We start from the raw sequence: 16,536 nt of genomic DNA, 5'->3' as shown, positions 1-16,536 counted from the left end.
AAAAATACAGTTTTATATCTTTATGTTTGAAGCCTGAAATGTGGCAAGAGGTCGCAAAGTTCAAGGGGGCCGAATACTTTCGCAAGGCACTGTACTTTTACTCAAGTATGACAATTGGGTACTTTTGTCACTACTGCCTGGAAGGAGAAAAGAAAGCAAGGATATTATCAATAAGTATTGGACAGAGATGATCATAACAGGAACCAGGAAGTACACATAGGAGCCAAGTGTTTGAATTGTGTCATTATGCCTGCATTCAAAATGGTACCCTATGCCTGAGAATGGCACCTTCTATCCCCATAAAGTGCACTACCATTGACTAGAGCTTTCCATTGGCTTCACAATGCAGTTATACTTTCTGAAGAATCTTGACATCACCGTCTCATCCTTCATTATCTGATCCCAGAAGAAGAGCAACTTATCCACTGCACAACCATGCCCACGATCAATCTAAGATAAGCCCCGATTTGTTATGAAACTAAAGGAATGGTGTCTTAAATTTGTTATTGGCTTTAACTGTGTTTTTCTTTTTATAGGGCAACCAAGTAATTACCTCCCCTACGTCTGGGAACACTTTTCCAGCTGTCTACTGTCTTTACAGACCTCCCCTCCATCCAATGTAATTACCTTGTGTGGCGATGTAATGTCTTGGTCTATGATACCCCTGTGAGAAAGAGAAGAGAAAAAAGAAAACTCTAAGGTGTACTGTAACAGCGCAAGGTCCTTTTCAAATAAGATCAAATTCGAGCCTCTTCATTTTCCTATCCGCCAAAATAATACCCAATTCTGTCATATTGTTCCATCGAGACAAATTGCCTTGTTCAAATGAATATATCAATTTCATATCATTAATATGACATTGTCATTTAACCATATCAAGTGGGAACGTGCGTTAAAAAAACACATTTTCATATTCACTCATACTATTGCAACCACTGTTAGATAAATGAACAATCAACACAGTCGAGGCTCCTAGGGCTAGAGCCAGGCATAACAGTAAATTTTACCAGCGGATCCCGGCATAATCAACCGTCATTGTTTTATTAGAGGAAATGGGGCTTGATGACATGATTATAGATACAGCTGTAATGCCGACTTACACCGATGCCGTTTCTCGAAGTGCAGGGCATTCACAGCCCCCTAAGCATAATAGAGACAATCATATGGACATTGTCATTATCGTCATTGCAGGATGCTTTCATCCAAAGAACAGCAAATACATGCTCAGAAGCGTTGTGTTTGCAGCAGATAATATGTAAACTAAGGCACTGCATCTCAGTGCTAGAGGCGTCACTACAGACCCTGGTTCAATTCCAGACTGCATCACAACCGCCTGCGATTGGGAGTCCCATAGGGTGGCGCACAATCGGCCCAGCGTCGTCCGGGTTAGGTTTTAGCCGTCATTGTAAATAAGAATTTGTTCTTAACTGAATGGCCTACTTAAATAAAGGCTAAATAAAAAATAAAATAGAGGCACATAGCAGCATGATCTACTACAGTACCCATTATGCTCTGTGCAATGTTTGATTGTATCTTAGTAAAGATCTGTAGTGAAAATAAGACATTATGATAAAAAGTAGCAGTCCATTCCCTTCACGTCTCCGCTGCCTCATACTTACGTCTATGTAGTTGGCATTCATGTAGTCTGAGTGGGGGTCTCCATCTAGCAGTTGCAGTCTGACACGAGTGTGGTCATCTGTGGGGTCAAATATTCACAAAGAGCAAGCCTAAAGTTACATTTACCCATTTAAGGTTCACACAACAACACCTGAACACCATGTCTGAGGACTACGCCTGTGCTCCAAATGGCACCCTATACCTTACTTCCTTACATTGCCCTGGTCAAAAGTAGTGCACTAAATAGTGAAAAGGATGCCATTTAGTACACAGGTGCTGCTACCACAGATTATATGCAAAACACACCCTTGGGAGAGAGACTGATTTGTAGTATTCTAATGGCAAAATACCCATTTGTAGGCACCGTATAAGCATCAGTCACTCTGTGTAGTATATTAAACCCATGGTACCGATTACATAGACATGTTTCTTCCTCTTTGTCAGCGAAACGATTTCCATCTTGAAACTGCCAAAAGCACCACTAGGTCCTTACACAGAGAACATGACTAATCTCACTGCATGATTGAATTAGTTACTTCAACCGCAAAATCTACCTATCTCTCCACAAACACATGACCCATTACTGTAATTTTGACATGTTTAATCTTCAGAGTCCACAGGGCTTCCTCTTGGCAATGAAGTGACTGATGGTGATGGCAGTGGTGGCGGGGTCTGTTAGAGGAGGAGGAAAGGACCTGATGATGATGGGAGGATGGGTAACACACTGCTTTTGTCTCACTTTGATCTATGTGAAGTGCAAATGTGCTGGCACCGCAGCATGTCTCATGACTGATTTGGTTTAAAGGCCCAGCAGCCAGCCAGCCAGCAAGGCATATATTGACGAGGATAGATTCATATCTGCACTTATCATAAATATTGGCCCATAATCCAGGGTTATTTTCTTTCTGATCTCTCTTTACTGGGCAATGATGGTTAAAAACCAACATTCTGTTGGTCGGCCGAGCGACTCTCCTCTTTCCCCTTTCTACCTCTCTTCTCACATAACCCCCTTAAGCCAGGAGACCATCTGCATGCACCCTGCCACAGATGCATGGCATGCAGAGAGACAGAGGTAACTAAACAAGACTGTGTCAGCTGTCACAACAAAAGCCTGCCTAAGGGGGGCCTCTCCTCAATCCGTGCCCAGAGTGGTGCGTATAATTGGGCAAGGACTGGATGCTCCGGTGTGGATGCTGGCTGGGGATGGACTGGCCAGGGTAACACTTTATTTGGATAGTCCATCTGTAGTAAGGTTGAATCCCGGAAACAGGTTACCGAGATTTACCCCCCAAACACACTCACTTTTCCAGGGATAAATAACTGAAGAGAAACCGGTAAATTATGATACATTATTTATATCAACAGTATGACATGAAATGGAACTGTTAAATTATATGTGATGTAACGAAATCTGGCTTTTCTATGGCCTTCTCTCTGCTATCTGTATGATCAATCATCAACGCTCAGGGTAGGGAGCGCAGTTCACAACGCATCGCATAATAGTAACTTTTTTTCTTGTGACTGGTAGGCCTACATTTTCATCAGCATAATCTATTCTACAGTAATATAAGGACTGAATGCACATCTAATTTACGCATCTCCATCTGGCTTTCAGGGGTCACCTTATTTGTTAATTATTGCAGCAGCAGAGTTTTAAAGGAGCCAATCACTTGAATGTCATTGCTTTAAATTAGTTAATACACAAGCATTCTCTCGCAATCTTTCGCTCTCCATTAATTGCATTCAAATTGCATCCAAAATAGATAATCCTGTTAAAAAATAGATTTTTTTTTATATGTTGGCAAATTTATTGAACATTAAATACAGAGATATCTAAATTGCATAAGTATGCACACCCCTGAGTCAATACATTTACCTTTAGCTTCGATTACTGCTGTGAGTCCTTCTGGGTAAGCCTCTAAGAGCTTTGCACACCGGGATTGTACATTATTTGTCCATTATTCTTCAAATAATTATTCAAGCCATGTCAAATTGGTTGTTGATCATTGCTAGACAACCATTTTCAAGTCTTGCCATAGATTTTCAAGCAGATTAAGTCAAAATTGTAACTCGGCCTCTCAGGAACATTCAGTGTCTTCTAATGCCAGTGTAGATCTGGCCTTGTGTTTTAGGTTAATTCATCTCCCAGTGTCTGATGGAAAGCAGACTAAACAAGGTTTTCCTCTAGGATTTTGCCTGTGCTAAGCTCCAATCCGTTTATTTTTTATTTTGAAAAACATCTCAATCCTTAACGATTACACGCATACCCATAACATATTGCAGCCAAAACTATGATTGAAAATATGGAGAGTGTTACTCAGTAATGTGATATATTGGATTTGCCACAAATATAACACTTTGTATTCAGGACAAAAAGTGAATTGCTTTGCCACATTTTTTTGCACTATTACTTTAGTGCCTTGTTGCAAACAGGATGCATGTTTTAGAATATGTTTTATTCTGTACAAGCTTACTTCTTTTCACTCAATTAAGTTAGTATTGTAGAGTAACTACAATGTTGTTGATGCATCCTCAGTTCACTCCTAACACAGCCAATAACTAACTATTTTAACGTCGCCATTGGTCTCATGCTGAAATCCCTGAGCGGTTTCCTTCCTCTCCTGCAACTGAGTTAGGAAGAACGCCTGTATCTTTGTAGTGACTGGGTGTATTAATACACCATCCAAAGTGTAATTAAGACCTTCACCATGCTCAAAGGCATATTCAATGTCTGCTTTTCTTTTTTTTAACCAATCTACCAACAGGAGCCCTTCTTTGCGAGGCGTTGTAAAACCTCCCTGGTCTTTGTAGTTGAATCTGTGTTTGATATTCACTGCTCGACTGAGGGACCTTATAGATAATTGTATATGTGGGGTTCAGATATGAGGTAGTCATTTAAAAATCATGTTGAACTATTGTTATTGCACACAGAGTGTGTCGATCCAAGTAATTATGTGACTTAAGATATTTTTTACTGCTGAATTTATTTAGGCTTGCCATAACAAAGAGGTTAAATACTTATTGACTCAAGACTCGTTTCATTTTCATTCTTCATTCATTTGTAAAAATTATAATAATATAATACAATTATAATAATTCCACTTTAAAAATTATGGGGTATTGTATGTAGGCCAGAGACAAAACATCTCAATTGAATCCATTAGAAATCCAGCCTATAACACATTAAAATGTGGAAAAAGTCTAGGGGTGTGAATACTTTCTGAAGGCACTGTATATTTAGCTAATGAATGATGGGTTATGCATAAGCTTTAAACTTATAGCCTCTCTCTCTTGCACAATATACACCTGCGCTCCATTGGCCTCGCCTTAAAAAAAACACTCCTTAGCACTTGGACTCCCAGGTGCTTATAATAATAGATTTTTCAAAGAGAGATGCAAGCTCTTGTTTTCTGAATGTTAAATACAGCAGCCCAATTGAACTCACTGGGAGTTTCAATAAAGAGAGAATGCGCGATGGCGGCAGGCTATAGCAGTTTTTTAATCAGACTATCGCCCATAACCACGCAATCTTTGTGAAGAGACGTGAAAGCCGTCGACATCTTATTCTACTACTATATCATTCAAGCATGCCATTACAATGATGAAGATCAAGGACAATTACACTTATTTCATTTAACTGTAAAAAGCAAGGAAGGAATTAAGCAACAATAGAGAGAAGGAGATTGGCTAACATTAGGGGAAATTATGAAAGGTAGCCTATACAGTGGGGAGAACAAGTATTTGAAACACTGCCGATTGTGCAGGTTGTCCTACTTACAAAGCATGTAGAGGTCTGTAATTTTTATCATAGGTACACTTCAACTGTGAGAGACGGAATCTAAAACAAAAATCCAGAAAATCACATTGTATGATTTTGAAGTAATTAATTTGCATGTTATTGCATGACATAAGTATTTGATACATCAGAAAAGCAGAACCTAATATTTGGTACAGAAACCTTTGTTTGCAATTATAGAGATCATACATTTCCTGTTGTTCTTGACCAGGTTTGTACATACTGCAGCAGGGATTTTGGCCCACTCCTCCATACAGACCTTCTCCAGTTCCTTCAGGTTTCGGGGCTGTCGCTGGGCAATACGGACTTTCAGCTCCCTCCAAAGATTTTCTATTGGGTTCAGGTCTGGAGACTGGCTAGGTCACTCCAGGACCTTGAGATGCTTCTTACGGAGCCACTCCTTAGTTGCTGTGTGTTTCGGGTCGTTGTCATGACCCATGTCAGCCATGACCCATCTTCAATGCTCTTACTGAGGGAAGGAGGTTGTTGGCCAAGATCTCACGATACATGGCTCCATCCATCCTCCCCTCAATACGGTGCAGTCGTTCTGTCCCCTTTGCAGAAAAGCATCCCCAAAGAATAAAGTTTCCACCTCCATGCTTCACGGTTGGGATGGTATTCTTGGGGTTGCACTCATCCTTCTTCTTCCTCCAAACATGGCGAGTGGAGTTTAGACCAAAAATCTCTATTTTTATCTCATCAGACCATATGACCTTCTCCCATTCCTCCTCTGGATCATCCAGATAGTCATTGGCAAACCTCATACGGGCCTGGACATGCGTTTGCTTGAGCAGGGGGACCTTGCGTGCGCTGCAGGATTTTAATCCATGACGGCGTAGTGTGTTACTAATGGTTTTCTTTGAGACTGTGGTCCCAGCTCTCTTCAGGTCATTGACCAGGTCCTGCCATGTCGTTCTGGGCTGATCCCTCACCTTCCTCATGATCATTGATGCCCCACGAGGTGAGATGTTGCATGGAGCCCCAGACCGAGGGTGATTGACCGTCATCTTGAACTTCTTCCATTTTCTAATAATTGCGCCAACAGTTGTTGCCTTCTCACCAAGCTGCTTGCCTATTGTCCTGTAGCCCATCCCAGCCTTGTGCAGGTCTACAATTGTATCCCTGATGTCCTTACACAGCTCTCTGGTCTTGGCCATTGTGGAGAGGTTGGAGTCTGTTTGATTGAGTGTGTGGACAGGTGTCTTTTATACAGGTAACGAGTTCAAACAGGTGCAGTTAATACAGGTAATGAGTGGAGAACAGGAGGGGTTCTTAAAGAAAATCTAACAGGTCGTGAGAGCCAGAATTCTTACTGGTGTCATGCAATAAAATGCAAATGAATTACTTAAAAATCATACAATGTGATTTTCTGGATTTTTGTTTTAGATTCCGTCTCTCACAGTTGAAGTGTACCTATGATAAAAATTACAGACCTCTACATTCTTTGTAATTAGGAAACACTGCCCATTTTGCAGGTTATCAAATACTTGTTATCCCCACTGTATATGCATCAGCCTACTAATTATAAAACATTTACATTTAAAAATTAAAATCACATTTACTAGCCTATAATTGTAATTTTGTAGGACACATTTCCTGGACTAGTATCCCATGTTCTCTCGCCACTTCCTGGTTTGAATGAGGTGCGCAATTCCAGTCATTATAATACAGTATAATATAATAAAGTACAGCAATACAGTCACACTCAAAAATGTTAGCCTACTGGAGCTTTTAATTTATTTACCCAAGAGAGCATACCTATGGGCTTTTATGTTTTTCTGTCATGTGTCATATGCGGTAGCATGTACAGTATACTATATATGATGTATTGGAGAATGGCACAATCATTTGGGCTTTAATGTATCGCTCATCAGGCTCAGGTGGCATCTGGTTTGAATTGTCATGCCGATAGAACACTCATATGCCTTGAGCACCATACGCCTCAAGCATACTCCCAATAAAACCCATTCCTCTTACAGAGGGGTCCTGAACTCATTACTGATTCATGCTACTGACTCCTCGACTGAACTATTGATTCTCTTTTGCTGCTCTGTCATCTTTTTTACTGTTTCTTGTAAAAGTTTGGTGCAAGGGATTGTTTACTTTGGACTTTTCAAGAACTGGAATTCTGGGGAGCAGTTTGGTCTTGAGTAGAAGGCATTTCTGATTTTGTAAACTAAATTTGTATTGTCTTTGTCTACCTCAATTCAAATCCAGACATATCTTTCTGCTTTATATGCTTTAGAATGACACTTCAGTTTTGGTGGGAAATACTGGGTTACCTTGGAGAACATGAGAAAAGTGATTTATTCTCAGGATGGAACATTTTCAAAATACCGGGAAAATATTCAACCCTAATCTGTTGATGATCTACAGACTATTTACAGACTATAAATAGAATGTAAACTAACTATCCCTAACCCTAAAATGAACCCTTACCCTAACCCTACCTCTAACCTTAACCCTTACCCTTATTTTAAACCTAACCGTAACCGCAGCAAGCAGTTGCTTATTAATATATAGTTTGTTGATAGTTTGACCATCTGTAAGAGCATCTTACCTATGGTAAAATATTCATCATCTTCTCCATCAGGATTACTGAGCAGGATTACTGGGTCTTTCATTCCAGCCCTGATGCACCCAAGCCAGGATCCTGGATGACGGCTGGCAGGGGGTTGTGTGAAGGAGGCAGGATGTTCTTGGCGCCACACAGTACCCCGCTCACACAAGGTTTCCCTGTACAAGCCTCCAGGCTATAACAATCATATGCCTTGAGCACCATACGCCTCAAGCACACTCCCAATAAAGCCCATTCCTCATACAGAGGGGTCCTGAACTCATTACTGATTTATGCTACCTAGTCCTTGGCTGAACTATTGATTCTCTTTTGCTGCTCTGTCGTCTTTTTTTACTGTTTCTTGGGAAAGTTTGTTGCAGGGGCTTGTTTACTTTGGATTTTTCAAGAACTGGAATTCTGGGGAGCAGCTTGGTCCATATGAACTTGAGTGGAAGGCATATCTGAATTTGTATACTAAATTTCTATCGTCTTTGTCTGCTGTCTATAAAATTCTGTCTCAAGAGACCTACAGAATATCATAATCACCATTTCACATTCTAAATCAGGCGAAAGTTAACATTGTGCAATTCTACACATTTTGTCATGGGGCATAGAGAAATGTTGCCCTTTTAAGGCATGTTTGCTGCAATTCTACACATGGGGCCGGGAAGAAAATGTGCAGTTTTACAGCTAATTTCCTAAAAATCTTCTTATTTTGCCATAGAGTAGAGAGAAATGTTTGCAGTTTTTAACATGAAATCTGAGTGAGAGTGAGTGAGAGATGGGGGACCCCCATGATAAAGCCTACTACAAGTTTAAATAGCTAGCTACTAGACTAATTTACCAATCTACAAACATTTTACTGGCATGGGCTAATTGAGTGACTATCAGTGACTGACTTTACAAAAAGAAACTGCTGATGCACAAACAAATTGATCCAATGACATGGGCCGCCAGTTGTCCATGCCTGGTCTAGGACTACAGTGGTATGGCATGTTTAAAAACACAGAAGCGTCAAAATGAATTGCTGATTGAGGGGACCTGGCTTCTCTGTGTAACGAGTGGTATGTCACAGCTCCATTAATCACTAAAGCCTATGTAGTTTCCAGAGAGTTTATACATTGCCACTAAACTGTCAATGTGGCTGAACGCATTATGGACTTTAATAGCCTGTTAAAGTCAGCCCTCCTGGAGTTTCTGCTGTCAAACAGGCAGAATGCTGTTTCCAAGCTGATTGTCCCGCAAAGCATGCTGGTAGTCGACTGATCCGATTTAATCCTGTTCGGCAGCTCAGAGATTAGACTCTGCCTCGAGGTGTACCTGAGAGATGCTGAGGGTTTCATCAACCCTAACTGTTTACTTTGACCCTGTTCAACAAGAAGCCCATGTTTGGTCAAGTGTCATCCAGATGGGGAGCGGTTAACAGTAGAGGTAGAATATATAGCAAGGAGAGGAGAAGGGAGGTGTTTGCCCAACAGGGAATATTGAAATGTACTGTTAAAATATACTGTAGGTTATATCAGACTTTTTTGAAAACTAGACAGTCTAAGGATCAGTGGGATCCTTTAACCAGTTGCATCTCTAGGGGCGCTATTTCATTTTTGGATAAAAAACGTTCCCGTTTTAAGCGCGATATTTTGTCACGAACAAATGCTCGAATATGCATATTCTTGACAGTTTTGGAAAGAAAACACTCTGAAGTTTCAGAATCTGCAAAGATTTTGTCTGTAAGTGCCCCAGAACTCATTCTACAGGCGAAACCAAGATGATACGTCAAACAGGAAATGAGCAGAATTTCTGAAGCTCTGTTTTCTAATGTCTCCTTATATGGCTGTGAATGCGACAGGAATAAGCTTAGACCTTCTGCCGTTTCCCCAAGATGTCGGCAGCATTGTGACGTATTTGTAGGCATATCATTGGAAGATTGACCATAAGAGACTACATTTTCCAAGTGTCCGCCTGGTGTCCTGCGTCGAAACTGGTGCGCAAAGCCATGTGCAAGTATTTTTCCATTTGATTGAGAGGAGAAACCATGCTTCCACGAACGATATATCATCGAAGAGATATGTGGAAAAACACCTTGAGGATTGATTCTAAACAACGTTTGCCATGTTTTCAGTCGATATTATGGAGTTAATTTGAAAAAAAGTTTGCGTTTTGAGGACTGAATTTTCGTTTTTTTTTGGTAGCCAAATGTGATGTACAAAACAGAGCTATTTCTAATACACAAATAATCTTTTTGGAAAAACTGAGCATCTGCTATCTAACTGAGAGTCTCCTCATTGAAAACATCTGAAGTTCTTCAAAGGTAAATTATTTTATTTGAAGGCTTTTATGTTTTTGTTGAAATGTTGCGTGCTGGATGCTAACGCTAATGCTAACGCTAAATGCTACGCTAGCTAGCTACTTTTACACAAATTATTTTCCTATGGTTGAGAAGCATATTTTGAAAATCTGAGATGACAGTGTTGTTTACAAAAGGCTAAGCTTGAGAGATGGCATATTTATTTCATTTCATTTGCAATTTTCATGAATAGTTAACGTTGCGTTATGGTAATGAGCTTGAGTCTGTATTCACAATCCCGGATCCGGGATGGGGAGATCAGAAAGGTTAAATAAATACAAACTATTTTCTCTATTAATTTCTCTATTATTATCACACATTGTAGCTCTTAGCATGACCTAGAAGCCACTACATCACCGGATTCCTGCCGTAAGCTCTGGTCCTTTGCCTCGGATCATCGCAGCTAGCTAGCTGCTACCGAGTGGCTATAGTGACTAACGCCATTGTCCCGAAGCTAGCACAAGTTAGCCTCGAGCCAGGCGTATCTCCCGTCTAGCAAACAAAATTACTCCAGCTACAATACCTCTTTTGCCAATTCGCCTGGAACCTTTGTCAACACGGAGACCCGCCGATCCATCACGACTGGTCTGCCGACGTAATTCCGTCTGATGTACCCTCAACCGGCCTTTGTTGGACGTCAGTGAAGACGCTTCTGCTAGCCCTGGCCTATTAACTTTAGGAACGCCGTGCCCCCGCTTTCTAGCGTCATAATGACTACCTAACGGCATCCCTGTTTCATATTTTGCTGTTCCCTGGACCCTATGATCACCTGGCTACATAGCTGATGCCTGCTGGACTGTTCATTAATCATGGTACTCCATTTTTGTTAATCTGTCGGCCCCAGCCTCGAACTCAGGCCCTGTGTGTAATTAACTGACCCTCTCTACCGATTCATTGCCATTTTACCTGTTGTTAGCTGATAGTCTTAGCTGATTAGCTGTTGTTGTCTTACCCGTTGTTGTCTTAGCTAGCTCTACAAATCAACACCTGTGATTGCTTTATTACTCGCTTTAGGTCTCTCTCTAATGTCAATGTGCCTTGTATACTTTTGTTTAGGTAGTTATCATTGTTTTATTTTACTGCGGAGCACCTAGCCCCACTCAACATGCCTCAGATATCTTATTTGTCCCACCTCCCACACATGCAATGACCTCACCTAGCATAACTAGTGCCTCCAGAGATGTGACCTCTCTTATCGTCACTCAATGCCTGGGTTTACATCCACTGTGCCCGCACCCCACCATACCTCTGTCTGTACATTATGCCCTGAATCTATTCTACCACGCCCAGAAATCTGCTCCTTTAATTCTCTGCCCCCAACGCTCTAGATGACCAGTTTTGATAGCCTTTAGCGGTACCCTCATCCTACTCCTCCTCTATTCCTCGGGTGATGTAGAGGTTAACCCAGGCTCTGTCTATCACCAGACGCTATACTTTGTTGACTTCTGTAACTGTAAAAGCCTTGGTTTCATGCATGTTAACATCAGAAGCCTCCTCCCTAAGTTTGTTTTAGTCACTGCTTTAGCACACTCAGCCAACCCTGATGTGCTAGCAGTCTCTGAATCTTGGCTTAGGAAGGCCACCAAAAAATCTGAGATTTCCATCCCCAACTACAACATTTTCCATCAAGATAGAACTGCCAAAGGCATTCCTCCGCACCCCCCGCAGAGACTTGCCCAAGCCTCCCCATTTTCTCCTTCACCCAAATCCAGATAGCAGATGTTCTGAAAGAGCTGCAAAACCTGGACCCGTACAAATCAGCTAGGCTAGACAATCTGGACCCACTCTTTCTAAAATTATCTTCCGCCATTGTTGCATCCCCTAATACTAGTCTGTTCAACCTCTCTTTCGTATAGTCCGAGAATCCTAAAGATTGGAAAGCTGCCGCGGTCATCCCCCTCTTCAAAGGGGGTGACACTCTAGACCCAAACTGTTACAGACCTATATCCATCTTGCCCTGCCTTTCCATAGTCTTCAAAGGCCAAGTTAACAAACAGATCACTGACCATTTCGAATCCCACCGTACCTTCTCCGCTGTGCAATCTGGTTTCCGAGCAGGTCACGGGTGCACCTCAGCCACGCTCAAGTTACTAAATGATACCATAACTGCCATCGATAAAAGACAGTATGGTGCAGCCGTCTTCATCGACCTGGCCAAGGCTTTCGACTCTGTCATTCACCGTATTCTTATCAGCAGACTCAACAGCCTTGCTTTCTCTAATTACTGCCTCGCCTGGTTCACCAACTACTTCTCAGATAGATTTTAGTGTGTCAAATTGGAGGACCTGTTGTCCGGACCTCTGGCAGTCTCTGTGTTGGTACCACAGGGTTCAATTCTTGGGCTGACTCTTCTCTGTATACAGTGCCTTGCGAAAGTATTCGGCCCCCTTGAACTTTGGGACCTTTTGCCACATTTCAGGCTTCAAACATAAAGATATAAAACTGTATTTTTTTTGTGAAGAATCAACAACAAGTGGGACAAAATCATGAAGTGGAACGACATTTATTGGATATTTCAAACTTTTTTAACAAATCAAAAACTGAAAAATTGGGCGTGCAAAATTATTCAGCCCCTTTACTTTCAGTGCAGCAAACTCTCTCCAGAAGTTCAGTGAGGATCTCTGAATGATCCAATGTTTACCTAAATGACTAATGATGATAAATACAATCCACCTGTGTGTAATCAAGTCTCCGTATAAATGCACCTGCACTGTGATAGTCTCAGAGGTCCGTTAAAAGCGCAGAGAGCATCATGAAGAACAAGGAACACACCCGGCAGGTCCGAGATACTGTTGTGAAGAAGTTTAAAGCCGGATTTGGATACAAAAGGATTTCCCAAGCTTTAAACATCCCAAGGAGCACTGTGCAAGCGATAATATTGAAATGGAAGGAGTATCAGACCACTGCAAATCTACCAAGACCTGGCCGTCCCTCTAAACTTTCAGCTCATACAAGGAGAAGACTGATCAGAGATGCAGCCAAGAGGCCCATGATCACTCTGGATGAACTGCAGAGATCTACAGCTGAGGTGGGAGACTCTGTCCATAGGACAACAATCAATCTGGCCTTTATGGAAGAGTGGCAAGAAGAAAGCCATTTCTTAAAGATATCCATAAAAAGTGTCGTTTAAAGTTTGCCACAAGCCACCTGGGAGACACACCAAACATGTGGAAGAAGGTGCTCTGGTCAGATGAAACCAAAATTGAACTTTTTGGCAACAATGCAAAACGTTATGTTTGGCGTAAAAGCAACACAGCTCATCACCCTGAACACACCATCCCCACTGTCAAACATGGTGGTGGCAGCATCATGGTTTGGGCCTGCTTTTCTTCAGCAGGGACAGGGAAGATGGTTAAAATTGATGGGAAGATGGATGGAGCCAAATACAGGACCATTCTGGAAGAAAACCTGATGGAGTCTGCAAAAGACCTGAGACTGGGACGGAGATTTGTCTTCCAACAAGACAATGATCCAAAACATAAAGCAAAATCTACAATGGAATGGTTCAAAAATAAACATATCCAGGTGTTAGAATGGCCAAGTCAAAGTCCAGACCTGAATCCAATCGAGAATATGTGGAAAGAACTGAAAACTGCTGTTCACAAATGCTCTCCATCCAACCTCACTGAGCTCTAGCTGTTTTGCAAGGAGGAATGGGAAAAAATGTCAGTCTCTCGATGTGCAAAACTGATCGAGACATACCCCAAGCGACTTACAGCTGTAATCGCAGCAAAAGGTGGCGCTACAAAGTATTAACTTAAGGGGGCTGAATAATTTTGCACCCCCAATTTTTCAGTTTTTGATTTGTTAAAAAAGTTTGAAATATCCAATAAATGTCGTTCCACTTCATGATTGTGTCCCACTTGTTGTTGATTCTTCACAAAAAAATACAGTTTATGTTTGAAGCCTGAAATGTGGCAAAAGGTCGCAAAGTTCAAGGGGGCCGAATACTTTCGCAAGGCACTGTATATCAATGATGCGGGTGATTCCTTGATCCATCTCTATGCAGACGACACCATTCTGTATACATCTGGCCATTATTTGGACACTGTGTTAACAAACCTCAAAATGAGCTTCAAGGCCATACAACACTCAAACTGCTCTTAAACGCTAGTAAAACTAAATGCATGCTCTTCAACAGATTGCTGCTCGCACACGCCCGCCCGACTAGCATCACTACTCTGGGCGGTTCCGATTTAGAATATGTGGACAACTACAAATACCTAGGTGTCTGGCTAGACTGTAAACTCTCCTTCCAGACTCATTTTAAACATCTCCAATCCAAGATTAAATCTAGAATCGGCATCCTATTTCGCAACAAAGCCTCCTTCACTCACGCTGCCAAACATACCCTAGTAAAATTGACTATCCTAACAATCCTCGAATTCGGCGATGTAATTTACAAAATAGCCTCCAACACTCTACTCAGCAAACTGGATGCAGTCTATCACAGTTCCATCCATTTTGTCACCAAAGCCCCATATACCACCCACCACTGCGACCTGTATGCTCTCGTCGGCTGGCCCTCTGGCTATTCGTCGCCAGACCCACTGGCTCCAGGTCATCTATAAGTCTTTGCTAGGAAAAGCTCCGCCGTATATCAGCTCACTGGTCATCATAACAACACCCACCCGTAGCACACGCTCCAGCAGGTATACAGTTGAAGTCGGAGGTTTGCATACACCTTGGCCAAATACATTTAAACTCAGTTTTCACAATTCCTGTCATTTAATCCTAGTACAAATTAACTGTCTTTGGTCAGTTAGGATCACCACTTTATTTTAAGAATATGAAATGTCAGAATAATAGAAGAGAATGATTTATTACAGATTTGATTACTTTCATCACATTCCCAGTGGGTCAGAAGTTTACATAAACTCAATTAGTATTTGGTAGCATTGCTTTTAAATTGTTTAACTTGGGTCAAACCTTTCGGGTAGCCTTCCACAAGCTTCCCACAATAAGTTGGGTGAATTTGGCCCATTCCTCCTGACAGAGATGGTGTAACTGAGTCAGGTATGTAGGCCTCCTTGCTCGCACATGCTTTTCAGTTCTGCCCACACATTTTCTATGGGATTGAGGTCAGGGATTTGTGATGGCCACTCCAATAACTTCACTTTGTTGTCCTTAAGCCATTTTGCCACAACTTTGGAGGTATGCTTGGGGTCATTGTCCCTTTGGAAGACCCATTTGCGACCAAGCTATAACTTCCTGACTGATGTCTTGAGATGTTGCTTCAATATATCCACATACTTGTTCTGCCTCATGAAGCCATCTATTTTGTGAAGTGCACCAGTCCTTCCTGCAGCAAAGCACCCCCAAAACATGATGCTGCCACCCCCTTGCTTCACAGTTGGGACGGTGTTCTTCGGCTTGCAAGCCTCACCCTTTTTCCTCCAAACATAACGATGGTCATTATGGCCAAACAGTTATATTTCTGTTTCAGCAGACCAGAGGACATTTCTCCAAAAAGTACAATTTTTGTCACCATGTGTAATTGTAATCCGTAGTCTGGCTTTTTTATGGTAGTTTCAGAGCAGTGCCATCTTCCTTGCTGAGTGGCCTTTCAGGTTGTCGATATAGGACTCATTTTACTGTGGATATAGATACTTTTGTACCTGTTTCCTGCAGCATCTTCACAAGGTCCTTTGCTGTTGTTCTGGGATTGATTTGCACCAAAGTACATTCATCTTTAGGAGAGAGAACGCGTCTCCTTCCTGAGCGGTATGATGGCTGCATTGTCCCATGGTGTTTATACTTGCCCACTATTGTTTGTACAGATGAACAGGCATTTTTAAATTGCTCCCAAGGATGAACCAGACTTGTGGAGGTCTACAAGTTTTTTTCTGAAGTCTTGGCTGATTTCTTTTGGTTTTCCCATGATATCAAGCAAAGGGGCAATGAGTATGTAGGTAGATATGATATACATCCAGAGGTACACCTCCAAATGTCTAAAATTATGTCAATTAGCCTATCAGAAGCTTCTAAAGCCATGACATTATTTTCTGGAATTTTCCAAGCTGTTTAAAGCACAGTCAAATAGTGTATGTAACGTCTGACCCACTGGAATTGTGATACAGTGAATTAAGTGAAATAATCTGTCTGTAAACAATTGTTGGAAAAATTAAAAATACAATTTAAATAAACATAAATTACAAGCTATTAATCATAATATCTCGTAATTATACCCGAGTTACATCATACAGTTGATAATACCAAGAG

At 41.5% G+C, this 16,536-nt stretch overlaps 1 protein-coding gene across 1 annotated transcript in view; it reads right to left on the bottom strand.

Annotated features, from left to right (window-relative positions):
* LOC139413194 (receptor-type tyrosine-protein phosphatase T-like) overlaps window positions 1-16,536 on the bottom strand; it is a 497,128-nt gene that overhangs the window by 41,809 nt on the left and 438,783 nt on the right. Inside the window, exons 23-24 of the mRNA XM_071160294.1 lie at window positions 1,620-1,696; window positions 628-664 (exon numbers count right to left, since the gene is read on the bottom strand). Of these exons, the coding sequence (XP_071016395.1) occupies window positions 628-664; window positions 1,620-1,696 (114 nt within the window). The remainder of the gene's footprint in view (window positions 1-627; window positions 665-1,619; window positions 1,697-16,536) is intronic.

The sequence above is a fragment of the Oncorhynchus clarkii genome, chromosome 7, assembly GCF_045791955.1.
Source record: "Oncorhynchus clarkii lewisi isolate Uvic-CL-2024 chromosome 7, UVic_Ocla_1.0, whole genome shotgun sequence".
In the NCBI taxonomy this organism is placed as follows: Eukaryota; Metazoa; Chordata; class Actinopteri; order Salmoniformes; family Salmonidae; genus Oncorhynchus; species Oncorhynchus clarkii.
Note: the sequence above shows the minus strand (reverse complement) of the source record. Positions and strands in the feature narration are given on the sequence as shown.